This window comes from Pholis gunnellus (assembly GCF_910591455.1).
Source record: "Pholis gunnellus genome assembly, chromosome: 2".
Classification (NCBI taxonomy): Eukaryota; Metazoa; Chordata; class Actinopteri; order Perciformes; family Pholidae; genus Pholis; species Pholis gunnellus.
Genome location: NC_136536.1, coordinates 21986736 through 22006264, shown reverse-complemented (window position 1 = coordinate 22006264; position 19529 = coordinate 21986736). Strand labels below are relative to the sequence as shown.

At 44.7% G+C, this 19529-nt stretch overlaps 1 protein-coding gene across 1 annotated transcript; it reads left to right on the top strand.

Annotated features, from left to right (window-relative positions):
* The first annotated feature begins 10449 nt into the window (after positions 1–10449).
* On the top strand, positions 10450–19133 carry vwa1 (von Willebrand factor A domain containing 1). The gene is made up of 6 exons (XM_079182000.1): positions 10450–10831; positions 13497–14054; positions 15791–16123; positions 16302–16577; positions 16880–17155; positions 18170–19133. The coding sequence occupies exons 1-6, from the start codon at positions 10747–10749 to the stop codon at positions 18196–18198; spliced, it is 1557 nt and encodes a 518-aa protein (XP_079038126.1). The 5' UTR covers positions 10450–10746; the 3' UTR covers positions 18199–19133.
* Positions 19134–19529: the final 396 nt, after the last annotated feature.

Sequence of the window (19529 nt, the reverse complement as noted above, 5' to 3'; positions counted from 1 at the left end):
CTCAACTCTGTACACTAAACTTGTGTTGCCTTCACGTGATCCTCTGACATCTGAACATTACACGTGTATACGGCATTGACTCGCTCAAACCATTTCGGTGGTAAATAGTCAATAGCAATAGCATTTCTTGAGCATATTTTACTCTTTGATATATCTCTCACGGAATTAATTTCTGCTGTTAAATAGATGAAGTGAAGGGGAGAAATGCTTATTGGAAACACATTTTATTATATCATTATTACTTTATTACTTTGGTTTTGCATATCGTTACCACCCAGTTATAGCACGGCAAACATACATATTTCTGTTTCACAAAAACAACTTTACTGGGTCATTCACATGGCTGTTCTCATATGAATATTAATATTTTCGAGTGTACTTGAAGCCATCATTTGTTTGCAGCCTTTGAGTGACGTAACGTCCACGTACTCGTAGAACTGGGCAGGGGTCTGTTCACGACTGACACGTTGTGGAATGTTTTTATCAGAGGAATTTTATATTAAGTCACTGAATTGCACATCTGTAGTTCAGGAATATGAAGTTGTGTGCCAGGAGCGGCTGGTTTAAACCGTTTACACTGCTTTACAGAGCGAGAGAGAGAGAGAGAGCGAGAGAGAGAGAGAGAGAGAGAGAGAGAGAGAGAGAGAGAGAGAGAGAGAGAGAGAGAGAGAGAGAGAGGCGGGAAACCAGTGAAACCAGTGAAACCCTCTTGGTGACACAAACATCCAAAGACTGAACTACAACTGATGGCCAGTAGGTGTGAGTGTAGGATTTATTTTCCCTTTTCTGCAGTTCAGTCTCCACCACACACTCTTATTATACCAATAATTATTGATGATGACACTTCGGTTAGCTGAATGCTTGCTCCTTTCATAATGTAAATGGTCCTGAAATGTGGCAGAATTCCCAATGTATATTCCACGAATACCAAAGCAATGGGCTAAATAGCCTTTGCCTCCTTTTTCCATTTGTTCGCCCTTTATTCACGCATATTTCAATTTATTCCGAGTTTTTCCAAGGCCATGAATGACTCTCTGTCTGTCTTTCTGACTGCCATCCATAAAAACGCTTTTTCTTTGGGATGCTCCTGGCAGTACATCAACTGGGACGGTTGCCCGCCAACCAGCTTCACTCAAGGACATGCCATGGTCACGGAAGCACACTGGAATAATTTGATAAGATGTTGCCAATGGCTGACAGTGCAACAGAAAAACGCTATTGTTCAATGGTGTGTGTTGTTGATGTGCGGATTTCAAAAGCGGCAGGCTCACAAGCGAGACGAGAGAAGAGCATATTGCAATAGACCGAGGCCAATGCATTTGGAATGAACGTTTATGTAGAAGGGATATGCCCTACGAGTCATACTGTAGCCTACCATGCTGTAGTCTGTGTAGTATAGTATAGTTGACCTATAGTATAACATACTGCAGTATATATGATACAGGCTAAGTATAGCATTGCATCATATACAGTAATATAGTATGTGCAATTTGATAAAATAGTATAATATAGTGTTGTTAAAGTATAGTAAAGTACGTATAGTATGGTACATGTGTAGTATAATATGTATGGTATAGTAAAATAGTACAGAAAAATGAAATATGTTAAAACTAAAATATGTCGATGTTTTTACGCAAGAGTGAGGGTTAAGTGTATTCTTTTTTTAACATAGTGGGATTCACCTTTTCGTACCCGCTCTCTCATCACAGGTCTGTCGACTTCAGCTGTCTTTCTCTCGGGTATTTCGTGCGGCTCCCACTCCCTTCCCATTTGCTTCATCAGCTCCAATTTACCGTACGCACTTGGCAACGCTCTCGTGTCCCCTTCATTTTTGTTCCCAGTCTGAACTCAATGTGCAATGACAAGAGATCAAGGCGAAACACCGGAAAAGTGCGCGAGGGCGGATGAAACTTCCGCCAGGTCTTCGTGTGGAGGAGCTGTTAGTACAACGTGGGGTACTTTGTCAAAATAATATCCTGGCCTTGTCACAGAGGAATCTCAGACCTACGTGTGCTGTGTTTTTCTGTCTCCGAGAGGTATCCTGTTTATACAGCCCACCGAACTCTCTAGTGTCTCATAAACAAGACTTTATATGTAGCAAAGCCACGGCTTGATTGCAAGTGGTACACAATAGCTCGTCTTTATTTAGATTGTCTGTCGTGCGTCGTATAAAAATGATTTCTAGATTAAACACAGCAAGTGCAACATACACAACCAACCGCTATATGGCATACAGGTAAGACACATTGTGAGGGAAGAATTGTTGAATAGGACCCATATGAGTTCTCATTTCACAGACGTGCCTAGACTTGTAATCAGGGAAAAAATAAAAGCCTCGAGTGTGACTTTGAAAACCTTGAGCGTTGAAAAGCAGCGATAGAAAAGATAATATGAAGTGAACTCTGCTGGGGAACTCCTGCCCGGGCCTCGCGTACAGTTCAGGCTGGAGCTGTGCCTGGTATCCCTGGTAAACTGCTTACACTTCTGTTGTTTGCGGTGCATTGGCTTTACTTCATGTGGTGACATTAAACTTAACAGTTTTTACAATCCAAAATGTATTGAAATGCATGATTAAACTCCACCAGCATCACTAAACAATTAAACAAAAAAAACATTTCGTTGACGCAATGATGAATCAATAATGAAAACTATCATTAGTTGCAGCCCTACTTGTGTTTGTCATAAACGTTTTGATATTGACAAACATACATTTCTTGCCATGCTGATACTGTTTTCAATTTAAAGCCACCACGTGTGGAAGTCAAAGTAATTCTGCATTTGGCGCCCTGGTGGAAATATAAAACATTGCAGATGTGTTTCGACAAAAACGTATTGCAGACAGAATCATTTTAAAGCGGATCTAATCGCATAATACTCCACACATAGTGGCTTTTACTCATCAATTCACACTTTGAGCACTCACCAACTACTTTCGTCCTCCCAGATATTGAATTGCTTCTCATCATCTGGACGATGGATCTGAAAACTGGAACACTCCTGATTGTTTTCTTCTGTTACGGTGACATTTGTATCAGGCTTGGCTTTCAAATTTACCACCATGACAATATCTCACTCCATTAGTTTACTGAGAAAATACACATTGCCGATGCCATCTTTCAACTGTCTGTTTTTCTGCAGTTAAGAACAGATTTAATAAGAAGGATCTACGTTCATTTTGACACAGTGGTGCCTTGAGCTAAGCGCTAACGTCAGCGTGCTAACATGCTCACAAATCACAATGCTAACAAGTGGACGACTAGCAGGGTTAATGTTTAACGATAACACTTGGCAAAGTTATTGGACAACTTAAATAGTGGACGAAAAGTCAGGGGGCAGGAATGTCTGAACTAAATGTCGCGGCAATCCGATTGCTGTTAAGATGTTTCAGTCTGGACAGATGGACACCGTCATGGAGCTACGCTGCTAGCGTGGCTAACAGCAAGAAACTGGGGTAAGACATTGTTAAACAAGAGATGACTTTAGGAACAGGCTAGGCATGCCTCTGACACTGTTTTCCAGCCACTGAAGCACATTTTCCACACGAAGAAGACAAACTAACCAGCAGACTCCACGTCTCTCACATCACCCATCGATCTCCCTTAGGCTAAACCTCCTCTTACCGCTTGTACTTAAGCTATGTGTGTGTGCTCACTCTTACAATGGATTACTCATTGAATATCAGACAAGGCAGACAGGCAGGGCTCAAGCCAGACAAGTTCAAACACGGCAACCCCCCACAGTCCCCCCCCCTAGCTATACCCTATCACTACCAGACAATGTCATGTTTCTTCTCCTATCCGTCACCTTGACACCCGACAGGAGGGGAGCTGAGTGAAACCAAGACGGAATTGGACCGCGTGACCCCATGGGGCACTTTGGAGGGGACGTGCTGCGTGCACGCGTATACAGTATCATGAACGAGCAGGAATTGGGAAACATAGGCCTAAACTTTGATCACGTGTGCCTGGAAGTGAAAGGCGCAAACGTAAGTGGGCAGGCAGCGGATGTGGATGACAGGTGATTGTCATAACAAGCAGGATGGGCCCGGACAGCGGGGGTTGTCATCTTTCTGTCATTAGAGGGCGGTGGGGCGTTCGCCTCACCTGTAGGAAGGAGTTCCAACCGCTCAGATACGTCTGCCGCGCAAGTGGCCAGACTCTAATAGCAACTTTTGAACCATATATGTTTTATTATTTAAAAAATCAAAAAATTGTGCTCTCCTTTTAGAAAGAGGAGATACAAGTGAGGCGGTGGTTCGCCTCACCAATAGCTTTGATATGTTGCCAGGTCCTCCCCCAACTCAACCTGCCCTAACAGATTCCGCCGCGGATGCACTTGTAATTACAACACATCCTCAACTCTTTAAACTTTCATACATACCATGACAGTGACTTCAGCTGCCTTTTGTGTGTGTGTGTGTGTGTGTGTGTGTGTGTGTGTGTGTGTGTGTGTGTGTGTGTGCGCGCGTGCACACGCACATTTATGCAGCACACCACCGTTGATGTACATGTGAGGGCTTGTGTGTTTGTGTGTTTGTTTAGTGTATAGGAGTGTTACTAAGGGTGGAAGGCAGCTGGGACTGCTGAGGAGGGCGTATGCGGGCCGAGGAGCAATGCGAGAGTCGAGGAATCACAAAGGGAGGAGAGAATGGAGCATCCAGCTGCCGTCCGGTGCGGCCAAAACGCTCCGCAGGAAGAGGGCGAAAAAGACAAAGGACACTGATGTGTTAAAAACACAAATAGATTAGACATATGATCAGAGAGCACGAGGCATTAAAAGAGAGGAAAGGATTTATTAGAGTCCTTGTGATGTGAATACAGACAGAAACACACTTCAGCACAGTAATGGATTGTGGTTGTCTGTGTGTGTGTTTGTGTGTTTGTGTGAGAAACGCCAGTTACAGCCAGCGATTGTAGAACTCTGACATCGATGAGTCACCGCCACTGACCTTTCTCATGTGGTTTTCTGAATCAGTGGGACTTCAGTATTTCTCGGATTGTGGCGAGCGTAAGAGGTTCTTTGAGTCGTTTGCGTTTTGGATGGGAGACCTTCATTTCACAAAGTACAAGAGAGCACTCGGGGGCACATTTGAGGATGTGAACGGAATGTCCTCGTTATATTGCTGAACTACAGTCAACAAAAGACAAATTCTTAGTCTATTGGGAGATTTTGGAAACAGAGGACTTCAGGCTCATCAGGGGTAAAGCTTCACACATGCCACCGGAGTCAGACTGTTAAAATCCCCCGTAAAATGTCCTTCCTCATAAATCACAAGACTCTTTTCACCCGAGGTGGTAACGATGTCATTGCATCCTTGAACCTGCCATCTTTTCAACATCTTTCCCCCGATTAGTTTGTATTCATACCGCGCCAAAAAAGACGACTCCATTGATCCTCTCCCTGTAAATGTAGCCCTCCTCAACACAATAAGGCCATTGTCTGAGCAGAGAGAACCTCCATCGACCCAAATTGGCACAACCAGAGGCAGCCTGTGACTTTTTTCTGTGGAAACTTGCAGTGGGTGTTGGCCTTCGCCAGCGCAGAGGCTCGCTGACTGGCGACTGTTGCAAAACAGATATTCTAACGAGATGGTTCTAGCTGTGCGCGCAGTTTTATCCCCCGAGACAGTGAGCAGATGCGGGTGCTTCTGTCCAAACTTAGATAATACCCTCTAATTTATTCCATGAAAACCTGGTCCTGCCTCGAACCCAACCGTTGCTCCTGTTTAACGTTACTTGTCATATTTGTTTAGGGAAAAGTAAAGATTGAGCGTCTCCCTGGAAAGGTCTTGAGTTCTTGGAACACGGGGGGGGGATATCAACACGTTCGTCCAGACGCAGCATCTTGTAGCGAACTTCTGGAACGTCTGGAGCGAAAACAAAATGTCCCAGAAGCTAAACGCTGAGGGAATTGTCTTTATAGACACCGCTTAGAAAAGACAAAAGGCCCGCTGTGGACAAACAGGATGCTGATCAGCGGAGGCAGGAAAGTACCACAGACGCAGGAGCGGAGGTGTCGATGTTGTTCAGGAAGGCAGTGGGCACTTGGCGCATTTCTGGTCATCACATCCCAGTGATGGGAAGTCCCTCCGACTTGTCTGTCTGTGTTTTAGTTTAATGGCTTTTATTCGTGTGTCACGTTAGAATCCAGTGTGGCAGGAGGCAGAGATCGTTCTGCATGGGATGTATCTTCCTTTCCTATCACTCTCATACCCGCATCGCCCCTTGTTCCTCTCTCTAATCTCTCTTTCCTTGTCTTTGTGATGCAGTTTTTCTTTGCAGAGAGACAAAGCTGCTTTTCTTCCTCAAATCCCCACAAAAAAAACACGGTTTGCTATAAACCAAACCTCAAATACCATAGGCTGGCAGAAAGTAGGAAAAAAGCTGGCAAATATAGATCCGTGGAATTCACTTAACTACCGACAGTGGCATTCCGAAAACCTCGGCAGCCAACGTTTTAATGGGTAATTACAACGTTAGGCTGCTGTTATGGGCCAAAGTTACAAGAAGAAGTAACTCTGGCTTCAACCCTCTCGCCAAAGGATGGGCTGCTCTTCTTTATTCCCATGTTATCGCACCCTGTATGTCGTAAACTCTTCCAGTGATGACATCTCGCTGTTTTCGCCTCTCCTCCCTTTACTCCTCTTCCTTCTGCCGCAGGCCCCAGTTTAAAGGTCAAGTTTGCTGTTGCTGTTTTCAACTTTTACCCTCTTGCAGGAGTTTTAGTCGTCATCCCTCCCGGGCCTGTGACGGTTTGTGAGCGAGGCAGCGAACCTGACACGAGACCGCTTTGAGAGAGCCGCCGATGTCGGTGGATCGTCGGCGTGGCGTCGAACGCCGACTCGAGCTGCAGTTTCGCGTGCTTGACACCTGTTGCATGTAATCCTTCATTGCACAACTCACCCATAGCTTTACACGGTGAAATACATGGAGAAATGTGCGCACATGCTCACGTAGAGAACAGAGCATGCTCTGTGCAAGATATGCATGTTCAGCTATTTACTGCTTCTCACGCGCATCGGTGCCAAGTAGTTCCAGGTGGGGGTGTACTGTGTGTATCTGACTGATATACAGCTTGCTGTAAAAAAAAAAAGAAAAGAAAAAAGCATTGGAAGAGGACTCCCATCTGTAGTGATATCCAAACAACAGTGTCGTTGACCACGGGCTTCGGGGGGGGCGCAGATGTGCGTGTGACAACTTGTTCAGGCCTGGAGGGGAGGTACTGGAAAAAACGCAGAGAAATGAATGTTGCATGTCCGTTGTGCAGCAGCAGCAGGGTGTAAACGGATCGTGATGCAGCAGGGAACTTGACTTCCCAGACATTTGGAGTTCAATTTTAGCAACGGAGCATAAAACAAGAATTTTCAGACACCGGACACGGACTTCAATTGTAATGGCTGCCAAAGTCGTCAATGCAAACAAAATGAATTACTCCTCAGTCACGATCATAACTGTATATTATATAATTGCACAAAGCATAACAAAGTGCTTGTATTGTATTTATTTTTACAAATGTGTTTCATATAGACTAGTGCAGTGAAATAGGTCAGACAAAGCTATCATAATGTGTCTCAATCACTGAGTGCACTGTAGCCGTATGTGTTTAGTTACTAAGTGTGTGTATTGGGAAGGGTGTGTTCAATGTCAATGTCTCACTGGAACAATAGAAGTGTTTGGACACGGTACGTCACAGAGGAATCCAGACCTTTGAATTCTTGCATCCTCTGCCGTCCATTTATTCCCTCCTACCCCCATTGTTTCTTTCTTTTTTTGTCTCACAAACACACAAACACACACACACAAACACACACACACACACACACACACACACACACAAACACACACACACACACACACACACACACACGCAAACACGCACAGACAGGAAGACAAACAGTATCAATAATCTCCATGCTGAATCACACTCTCAGAAATAAGATCCTCAAGGGCAAAGGTTCCTCACAAAACAATTTTCAGAAAGAAAGGGTTTTCTCAAGGGTTCTTCGTAAGACTAAGGGTTCCATTGAGAACCTTTTTCATCCAAAGAACTCTTTTTGGGACAAAGAGTTTGTCATGGATTATTAAACGCATGGATGTTAAAGGATCCTCCTAGCTCACACTCCCAAAAACTGTGATTGTGAACCATGTCTGTTGTGGGTTGTGCTGCAGGAGCGAATTTATAAGGGTTCTCAATAGAACCCTCTTGGTGGGTTCTAGATGCAACCCTTGGAATATGAAAGGATTCTCGCTGAACCCCCGTGGTAGTGTTCTAGATGAAACCCTTCAAATATGAGATGGTTATCAATAGAACCCCCTGGATCTAGATGCGATCCTTTGAATACAGCAGGGTTCCAGATGAAACCCTTGGAATATAAAATGACTTTCGGAAGAACGCCCGGGTGGGTTCTTGTTAACACCCTTGGAAGGTGGAAAGGTTTTGGATAGGACCTCCTGACGGGGTACTCGGTGGAACCAGAAGGGTTTTCCTTAGTACCTCTCCAAAGGGCTTCTGGGTGGAACCTTTCACACATGGCTCTAGGAGTTTATGTTGGGTTCTAGGAGGAAACGCATCAGAACCCCTTGTGGTTCTAGTTAGCACCTTTATTTCTATGAGCAAACAGCGGGTCCTGTGTGAGTCCGTGCTGCCCACTCACTATCTGTCTACATGGAAATGTAACTTTATTTTAAAAGGCAGAGTGGTTGACCTCAGTGAACAGCCTGCATGCAAAGCTGCTGACACTTTTTCCACTCCAGGACGCTGTGCTGTATAATTTCAAAGATGCACTCCCATTGGTTTGAATACTGCAAGAATTTGTGGCCGCTCTCAGTGAACCAGAGGTTCCTTACAGTCGCTCGGATAGCTGACATTCTTGGTTGTCTTCACCAGACAATTATTGAGAAAATAAGTTAAGTCTAAAGGTAAACAGTACTGGTAGTCTGTAGAATATCAGCAAATATATACATTTTACAGATGTATTAATGCATGCTCTTATTACTCCGTAAATCCCAATAGCTAATACCTTCTGTGGTGTATATGACGCACTCTAAAATGTATCAGCAAAACATGTAAAGTGAGCTTTTAGTGGCTTCCCCATTTATATCCCTGCTAATAAGGTTAGGGGAAGACTTACATGTGATAGTGGCTCAGATCCAAGGTGTTGACGCCTGTATGGTGAACACAGCCCTATTTACTATTCTGAGTAACTGGGGAGACTGGAGACAGAAGGGAGGAGTAAGGTAAACTACACGAGAAAGTGAGATGTGTCAAGCCAGACAGTGGTAGCCAGAAGGAAGTCAAAGCAGCTTGAACCTCAAAATAAAGGCATCCTTTTGTCAGTAGCGGTTTGTCTGTGTGGTACAGCTGTGTCAACCGTTTCTATACACTTATTTGTGTTAAAGTCACTGAATATAAACATGTAAAACTAGAACTCAAGTCTGTTTGAATCTACTGAACACATTGGGGGTTTACTTACTAAATACAATCTGAGGTACCTATACTGGGGTATTTATATTTTATGATACTTTATTACATTTCTCATTTAAATATTGTATTTATTTACTTCTCTATATGTATCTGATAGCTAGAGTTAGTTTGCAGATTATTTCTTTTGGGTGAGGATGCACATGCACACTTAAAAAGCTAAATCCACACACAATGCTGCCAGTGGTTTCAAACTATTCCACTGATCTACAGGTGGAGGAACAGTTAAGAAACGTAGCACCGTGCCAGGAAAGGCCAGGAAGAAAAAGGTTGTCAGCAAATAAACAGGGATGTAAATAATGCAGGTTTGAAAAGGACATTTTTTTTTTATCAGCTTTGCAAATGTTATACAAAGAAGGAAATGCATTCAACGCTTTTGTTATACACACAACACACACAATGCCTTTTGGTGAACAACACTGTCTAGACATAACCTCTGCTTACAAGAAAACGCCACGAAGGGCCTTTAACATTTTTTATTTAATTTTTTTAACATAATATAACCTACTTAATATAAATAATTGTCATCACTATTAAACCAGACAACACTATATAAATCAATTAAAGTCAATAATAATTATCAAATGGCGTAGCATATTTGGTAGGCTAATATTACTCTGAAAGGGACCATTCGGCATTAGGAATACTTTACTTTGTGAGAATACTTTTGCATTTTATTTTAGTAAAATTTGAAAAGTGGAATAAACTTGGGATTTTGTATGCCTTAAATGCTTTATTTCACAACAGGCAACAGCTTTGGGTTGACCAAAATGTCAGGTTTATAATTAAATCCCTAAAACACTAAATCTATAACTGTATTTTGGCCAACAGGCCTATTGGCATTGCGTTTCTTTTTAAGAAAATACATTTGCCTAAAAGCGAACGAAAGTTTTATTTTGAAAGTTTCAGCCCGGAAAACTTGCATTTACTTCTCGCGTGCTTGATATTCGTTGTCCCGAGCGCGAGCGAGGCGCATTCGCCTTGACGGGGAGCGTCCAGACGCAGCGCGCACAGTTTAGTTAAAGTTTAACTTCCAGCGTCTCCAGTCACTGAGTGGGTCGACCATGCTCACCGAGGGAGAGAGAGAAGAAGCGAAATAAAAACAAAAAAAGCCGGACTGGACGTGACTCAATTATGCTCCTGACTAAGTAAAGTAATTCACTGACTGGGAATGCGCTCCTCCGCGCTGTGGTGGACATACGGTTGACTCAGGAACCCATTTGTGTCGTAATTTGCTTCGCGGGGAACTAACTCGTAACTGTTGTGATGGAGAGCCGCGTGCTGGCGACATGGGCGCTGCTGTGTGTGCTCCTGCGGCCGTCGGCTACGCAGAACACTGCACCTGAAGGAGGTAAGACCCCCTCAGACATGCACCCCATTGATCCAGTTATATATATATATATATAAAACTGTGTGTGTATTTTATATTTTATTTTTTATTTATTCATATATTTATATGTATTATATATATATTTATTTATTTATACATATATTTTTTTCTTTTATTTATTTATATAAATATATATATATATATATGTAGGCTATATATATTTATAGATATATTTATATAATAAGAAGTGATTATACATAACCAGAGATGACATATTTCCATGAGAAACTGCTGCTGCAGGAGGTGGAGTGACTGGAGCTCCGGGTGGATCAGGGTGGGGTTGATATTACACCAGTGTTCTCAGCAAAGTGGCACGACTCCAGGTCTGGAATTGTCAGTTGACGAAATCCCACAGCCTGAGGTAGTGCTTCCTCAAAACAGGGGGGGGGGGGCGCAGATGCCAATCAGGGCGGCCTGGGGAAGGCTTCAGATGCTCCCCATATATAACACACACACACACACACACACACACACACACACACACACACACACACACACACACACACACACACACACAAGAAAAGGGGTTGAATTCCCAGATTATTGTAAGCTGATGACATCTCTTGGCGTTACAGCAGTGGCTTCCAAAGTAGCGGCAAATCAGTTTCCTGATAGAGTGAGAAATAGTAACATCTTAATCATTATGGCATCCATTAAAGTAACAATCTACTGAGAAAAGAAAACTGAGCACGAGAATGACTGATCTGCAGTTTTAGATTCCCGCATCTTTGACGTAGGCCACTAAGATGCAATAAAATCTCTTTTCTTTCTCTTACACTGACTGGTGTGGAGCTGAGACAGTCCTTGGTGAGTTTACAGGCTGGTTTTGATGCCAACACGCGCCTCTATTTGTCACCAGTTTCCCGATCAGTGACGACACACACTGACAGAAGATTCAAAACAAAACGTCACCAGCCGTTGACACCCATGCGGTAAGAACTCAGGACATGTCTTGAGAGGCTAAACTTGGCGGCGGCGACACCGAGCGAATCTCTGTGACCTCGTTAGCATAGTAGCCTGGTGAGTGAGTGGTCGCTTTGGCTATTTCCATTAATAGGGACCTGATGACACTCAACCCACATAGCTCACGGTAATTGGGCTTTTTATAAGCGCTAGCTTAGCTTTTATAAGACCTACCATCCCCATGACCCGCAGGCCACAGAAAAAGAAGGATGTTGCCCAATGTACCAACGTGATTATGAGACATTTAAAGGGAATTAAGGATCAGGACTGTCTGTCCTTTGTTGTCCTCATAGTCATGCTATACATCCCCGCACATCCAGCCCTCAAATCTATATTGTTCAGGCTTGTGTCAGTGTCAGACCCATATACCGTGATGTCCATGTGTTGCGGGTCCTGTTGTGTTTCAAGTCTTCTCTCTACAAACAGTGAAGCGGCTATCTCCAGACGCCAACATGTGGTTTCATAGATAAAGACATACCTGCACACATAGGTAGAGGTGGGGGGCGGTGGCGGGGTGGTGGGCTCCAAAGTCCAAAAGATCTAAGGAATTCTTCCGGCTGATGGAGAGAAAGGCAGCGAGTGTGAGTGTGTGTGTGTGTGTGTGTGTGTGTGTGTGTGTGCGTGCAGGCCTTGCTGTATTCTCAGCTTTTCAACGCCTCACCTCATGCGTTACATTCAAATATTGGAGAAAAAGAAAGAAAGAAGAGGCATCCAAAGTTTCCAAAGGTGTCTGAGTCCATGCAGTAATTGCAGTCTTATTAAATCACAGTAACCTCGGGGCAATGGAAGGTCTTGGGTCTCTCACGCATTTTGTTGCGCTTCTCCCTTAAACCACTTTTAACAGAAGGCGTTTCTTCGCGATTGACTGCACAATCTGCAACTTAATATTGCTCTTTAGATTCGACCTTCATCTGTCTGCTTCTCTCTCTCGGCTCTGTAGAATGGCCATCCAACATTCCTCCTCGTCTCTCACATGGAACCTGCCGGCGAGCACCCCCCCATCTCAGCCTCACTCCTTTTATTTCCCCGTGTCCCACCTCTCTTCTCTCCACTCCCTCTACACTTCTAAGCCCAACAGCTACTGTCCCCCCCCCCCCCCCACCTTCTGTCTTCCACTCTTGGCATCCACTTTTCACTTTGCTTCTGTTACGAAATATGGAAAATTGTGGGAGAAAAAAAAAAAAAAAGAGTCCACTCCCTGTCCCTGTGCTCAAATGCCTTTTATCAATCTCCCACTCCTTCTGAAGTCATTACGCTGCCGCTTCCTGTTTGTTTGGGTTTCTTCTTATCCACGCTGTCATTACTCGCTTGCTGACTCTTTGCTGCCTTCATCTCGACAATATCCCCTATAAAAGTTGTTGTTCCAGGAAGCTGGACGCAGAATGGGAGATTCCAAGTAAGTGTGTGTGTGTGTGTGTGTGTGTGTGTGTGTGTGTGTGTGTGTGTGTGTGTGTGTGTGTGTGTGTGTGTGTGTGTGTGTGTGTGTGTGCGCGTGTGTGTTTGTGTCAGTGAAACAAGAGGGGACCTGTGGAAAAAGTTGTGGGAGTAGAAAGGAACCATAGAGGGAGTCCAGCATCAGAAGGCGGTCGACCATCGTATTCATTTTGATTGCCTGATTTGCATTTAAATGTCTGCATTGATTGTAATTTTCTTTTCTCCACAGTGCTGAACTGCTGCGAGGGAGACGTCCTCTTCTTGCTGGACTCCTCGGGGAGCGTGTCGTCCTACGAGCACTCCCGCATGCTCACCTTCCTGTCGGAGCTCCTCCTCCCCTTCTCGCTGGGGGAGGACCAGGTGAGGGTGGGACTTCTGCAGGTGGGCACCCGGCCACGCCTCGAGTTCGGCTTCGACGCCCACGGCGCCCAGAGCGGCCTCCAGGGGGCTCTGAGGAACGTCAAGCCTCTGAGGGGGGACACCAACACGGTGGAGGCGCTGAGGATGGCCAAGGAGAGGGCGCTGAGGCCCGGGGCGCCAGGCGGGGCCCGGGAGGGGCTCCCGAGAGTGCTGGTGTGGCTGACGGACGGGGTGAAGCCCGGCGATGTGATCGGGCCGATGGCCCAGCTGCGGGAGGAGGGCGTGGCGGTGCTGGTGGTCTCCACCGGGCACGGCAACTACCAGGTGTTGAGGCAGGTGGTGAGTCCGCCGGTGGAGAGCAACCTGTACTTTGTGGACATCGATGACATGAGCATCATCACAGAGGACCTGCGGGACGCCATCATCGGTGAGTCGGAATGGGATAGCGGGGGATGTTTGAGGCTGAATTGTGCCACCAAAAATGATTATTGTTTTTTCAGAGTTTAATAATAATCATTTTAATGAATTCATGTTTCACAATTTGTGAAATGGAGTCACAAAACAGATTCTTTAGATGTCACCGTGTTGGACTCTGGTAGAACAGGAGACAAATGAGCAGTGAGATGGAATATGATCGATAGCGTATCATAACGCAATCCTCAAAAACTATTTTTTTAAATGGAATTATTGTTGGAAAATGTGATGATTTGTGAAAATGTTCTCAATTCAGAATTGTTCCATTCAATTTACCGATTCATTAAAGTTTTTCCATAATAATAGTAATGGATCAACTGACTGAAATCGCTCCCGCCCTCTTTATCACATGCAATAGTGCTGAAGGAACGAGTCCTAAAACCTGTAAATGAGTTCCCTCGTCACGAGGTCAGTGGGTTCAAAGCCGCCGCGTCGGGTACATCATGTTTTTTGGTCGGACAATTCTCGTGAGCGCGATAAATGGAGAAAATGGAGAAAATGTCTTCAAATTTGGCACAAACTTGGACTCGAGGATGAACTGATTTGAATCTGGTGGTCAAAGATCACATCGACCTCACTAATGCGTTTTCAGCCACAACTCAAGAATTCATAAGCTAGTTATGACAGTTTCACACAAATGTCTGACAGGATGAGCTGATGACATTTTGGACAGACACGGATGTAAACTGTGTCGTGACTGGTTGGTGGAGGCGTACAACCAGGAAGCTTTCATTCTAATGGCTTTTAGGTTCCGAGTCTGAAATAAGTTCTGTGGTTTAAAGATTTTAATATTTTGTTTGACGACATAAAAAAATGGCAGTTAATCCCTTTTCGTGAATTTTGAAGCTTTTAAGTGTGAGAAAGAATCCGATTGTCTTTTGGTCGAGTGAACCAGTGCGACGCTAACTTTTCCGATGTTGGCCGACAAAAACACGCCTCTCTGTGCATTTCGTAATCCACCACTCATTCACGGATCATAAATATCTCTGTGCTCCTCCTCCCTGATTCCACACATGCTCCTGAAGACAGAGAGTCTAAATAGGAAGCCGGGACATTGAGAGCGTCCATGTGCCTGTGTGAGACTTACTGTAATGAGATAGGACGATCTATTATTGGATTAATGATTCAAAGTCCCTTGCTGCATCCACCAACACTATGCCAGACATGACACATACATACATACATGATATATATATATATATGTATATGTATGTATGTATGTATGTATGTATGTATGTTTGTATGTATGTATATATGTATGTATATATATATATATATATATATATATATATATATATATATATATATATATATATATATATATATATATATATATATAGAGAGAGAAAGAGAAGAAAGCTCACAAGGGACACCTCAGCTATTACACAGTATATACTGCAGAAATGCACCAGTCCTTGCTTGGTGCCTTCGGGTCTGATCACAGATATCAATGCCTCTGTGGCATTAGTTATTTTGTTGCAGGGCCTCACTGGGTTGGCTATTTCAAGTTGTCTTAATTCAAGCGCTACGAATGCATCCAGAAACCTAAGTCTGGCTCTCCACGTGGGTGGCCGTCTGAATCCCATTTTTAGCACCGCCTTGTTCTCTTCGTCATGCCGTCCTTTTTTCCCCCCTCTGTGCAGAATTTATGAGCAAACTTCATTCATCTTTTTCTCCTTCACCCTGCAGAGATCATCCGAGCCGAGCGTATCACCGTCCGCGACGTTGCCACCGACTCGGCCACGCTCCAGTGGCGCCCCGTCCTGTCCGGTTTGACGGGCTACTACGAGATCCGCTTCAGCTCGCTGCCGCCGGGAGAAGCGGGAGGCGGCGGAGGAGGAGGAGGCGGGACCAGTCCGAGCACCAGTGGTAGTCAGTACCAGAGGCTGACCCAGTCTGCAGACTCCAGCACTGCCAGGCTAACGGGCCTGAAGCCCGACACCATGTACACCGCCACGCTGACCCCGGAGTCCAACGACCAGGCGTTCAACACACTCTCCATCAACTTCAGAACAAAGCCAGGTTGAAAAGCCACATTTTTGCAAGACTTGAAATGCTTCTTATTAACAGGAATTCATTCATTAGAAGTGTGCCATCTCTATCTTCTTGTTTTTATTCTATTCTAGTTAGTATGAAATCATCAAAGAGGTTATTCTCCTCATGTGATCTCATACTGACTCACTGTCTCACTGCCCCCCAGAGGTGCTGAGCCCCGCCGTGGTGACGGTCTCTGAGTCGGGGCAAACCAGCGTCCGGGTGAGCTGGGGTCCCTCTCAGCCGGAGACGGTCACAAGTTACTACGTGGAGTACTCCGCCCTGCCCAGGGGCAAGCTCCACGCTGTCACCGTGGGCCGGACGCAGAACTCCACGCTCCTCCGGGACCTCCAACCAGACACCACGTACCTGGTCACGGTCAGTGCCCGGCACGCCTCGGGCACGGAGAGGGCCATGTCCGTCAAAGTGTGCACCCAGGAAGGTGAGCGAAGACGATGCAGTCGGACTCTGTGATCACAGATCCAATTCTCCTAATCCCACGCAGCCTAGCCCTTTCTGTGTCTTACATTTCAGATAATTACTAGCAGGTTCCATTCAGGTTTGAAGACGCCAAGAGCAGTTGTGAGCAGCTAGAGGAGCAGGAGCCGATCAAACTGTCACATGTTTCTTCCCTTTATAGCTTGTTCTTTAGTTTTTTAAGTCCTCTTCATTCATAACCTCTGCTCTAAAATTCCCTTCCTTTTAGAAATGTACGCTAACGACCGGTGTGGTCTTCATTTGCAGTGACTCCGGGCCTGGCAGACCTGCAGCTGACCACGGTGGGCAGCGACGCGGTGCAGGTCGACTGGAGGAGCAGCCCGGGCTCTCTGAGGGGCTACTGGCTCACCTGGGAGGGACAGGAGAGCTCGGCCCCCGACCAGCGCTCCTCCTTCTATTTGCCCCCCGACTCCTTGTCGACGCGCCTCACACACCTCCCCCCAGCTACCAGAGTGTGTGTGTCGCCCATTTACCGGACGGCGCGAGGGGAGGGGCTGTGTTGCACCGCACAGTTCAATTCAAGTGAGTGGTGACAGACAGCGCGGCCGTTTTCACGTCCATATTTTGTAGGAATAGTGTGGGAAATGGACATGTTTGCTTTCTTTGAGAGAGTTTAGCTTGGCAATTAGCCTAGCTTCGCATTAAAAACTGAATAAACAGCTCACCAATGACCACGTAACTCCATCTTAAACCACATATTTTTCATTTACATTTCTGTTTCGGTAAGGATTAAAAATGTTTTACTTTGGAGGCAAAAGGCTAGCTGTTTCCACTATTTAAAGCAACAAAAGTCTGACATTTTGGACCTTATGCTTCAGTTACTGATGAGAAGATTGATACCCCTCTCACACAAGTTGCCAAGCAACCAGCAGAGGCTCCAGGAAGTTACTGGAATCGTTTTTCTGGACACATATCCCTCCATCAAACTAGAGATGTGTTGCTTTTACACAAAGACTTTTGTACTGGTTAGTCAAACGAGTAACAACGTGTTAATCAGCGAGCCTTTAGAGGTGCTTGTAGGGGGATTTAGTCACGTATGGACAGAGCCAGGCCCGCTGTTTCCCCCTGTTTCCATCTTTTGTGCTAAGCTAAGTTAGCGGGCTACTGGCGGTAGCGTTATATTAACCATACAGCCATAAGACTGGTATCAGCCTTCTCATCCAACTTTACTGGATACATCACAGTAAACAGTTTTTTGTTCTTGTATCTTTTTTCTACCGGAGTAATAATCCCTAAAATTACATTTTTTTTTAATGTAATTCTTCATTACTGTGAGCAGCACAAATTACATCACATTCAGCTCTCATCTCATCAGTGTGGACGTAGAACTCATAGACACATGTCATACAGTTTGTTTCTGTAATTGGAGTGAACAGCCCCTCTAAACAGAAACATGTTTATGTCGGACTGAATAAATAGCTCCAGATCAGTTCCATTTGGCTGAGTGAAGAAGATTCATAACACTTTGACTTTTGCCCAAATGTTTCAATGTACGAATGTCAACGTCTCAACTTGTCCCCCCTCTCTGTCCTTTAGATGCATTACCATACGGCTACCAATCCTAGCGCCCCTTTCAGCTGCAAGTGCTCCCACCAAACATGGAGACACGATGAAGGCAGGAAGAATGCTGACTTTTCCTCCATAATTCTTTTCCGTTGCCTCTCCCCTCTGTGGATGTCATCCAGGACAGCCGTGCGGTTTGGCTCACTGAGCACTCATGTGGAAGCCATAGACACTTGAGAGTGGTCCGGGACAATGTGGCCACATGTTGACTGCTACAATGTGCAACACAGAGGACTATTTGCTTTTCCTTTTTCTCGTCTCATCTGGTTTACACCTGTAGTAAATGTATAGTGTTACAGATTAGAGTAGCAAGCATAAGCTGAATTTTTTTTTTTTTCCAGAAACAGAGCAGGGCGTGCTGGGAATGTTGGATATTTTTACGTGGCTTGTTTCCGGAGAAGGGCTTTGCACCATGTGTGGGCCTCATGCCCAAATCCTGCTAACACACAGAGAACATCTGATTTACATTTATAATGAATGCTTACCAGTTGTACTTAAATAACTTCTCTTTCAGCACATGCTTGACACTAGTATGTGCGGCAAGCGAACGTCAACGCGAGCTCCCTAATAACAGGGTCTTCAGGATTGCTTTGAACAGAGCGTCCACACAGATGCTGGGTTTGACACAAATCCGCATGACGGAGAGTAGCGTCTGTCCGTGGACACGGATCCATTATTCATATTTATTAATCAAGAATCATGTAAGTATGATAATTAATAGCGCACAGTATTTACAGACATGCTGTTTAGTATTAAGACTGTTACCTTCTTTTTAAGCGAGTCTCTGCTGCCCCCTACTGAAAGCATCCTAACAGGCTGACAGCTGATCTTTTACTGGTATTCTCTCAGAGCAAATGTATTGTTTGATGTTGGTTGACCACTATTGAAATTTAACATATGTAATAGAAAAAATGCAATAAAGTCCTTTAATAATGTTGTTTGTACTATGTGTATTTAAAAAATGTATTATTATAGTACAATGTAGCATTGTGGACAGAGATAAGGACTAACTCCACTGAGTTTATGAGTCGCGAGGTGTACTCAGCCAGTGAAAACAGTTGTATGTCTTTGTTGCTTTACAGGCGCTTTGAATGATTTAGCAGGCAGAGTGGGTCTAAGGAAATACTTTGGGAAGTGTAGGATCCAGCATTTTGGGAGTTTGACTCATTCTAGGGACTAAAATTCTGGATATTTTGGCCTCTGCTGCTTCGATTGAGACCATTATTTTTATATCTGTCTCCAGCAAGTCCCCTAACTATTTGCAAATGCAATACTTAATCAATAAAGCCCCCCTTTAAATCACTTAATAATGAAATTGCACCTCATAGGGACT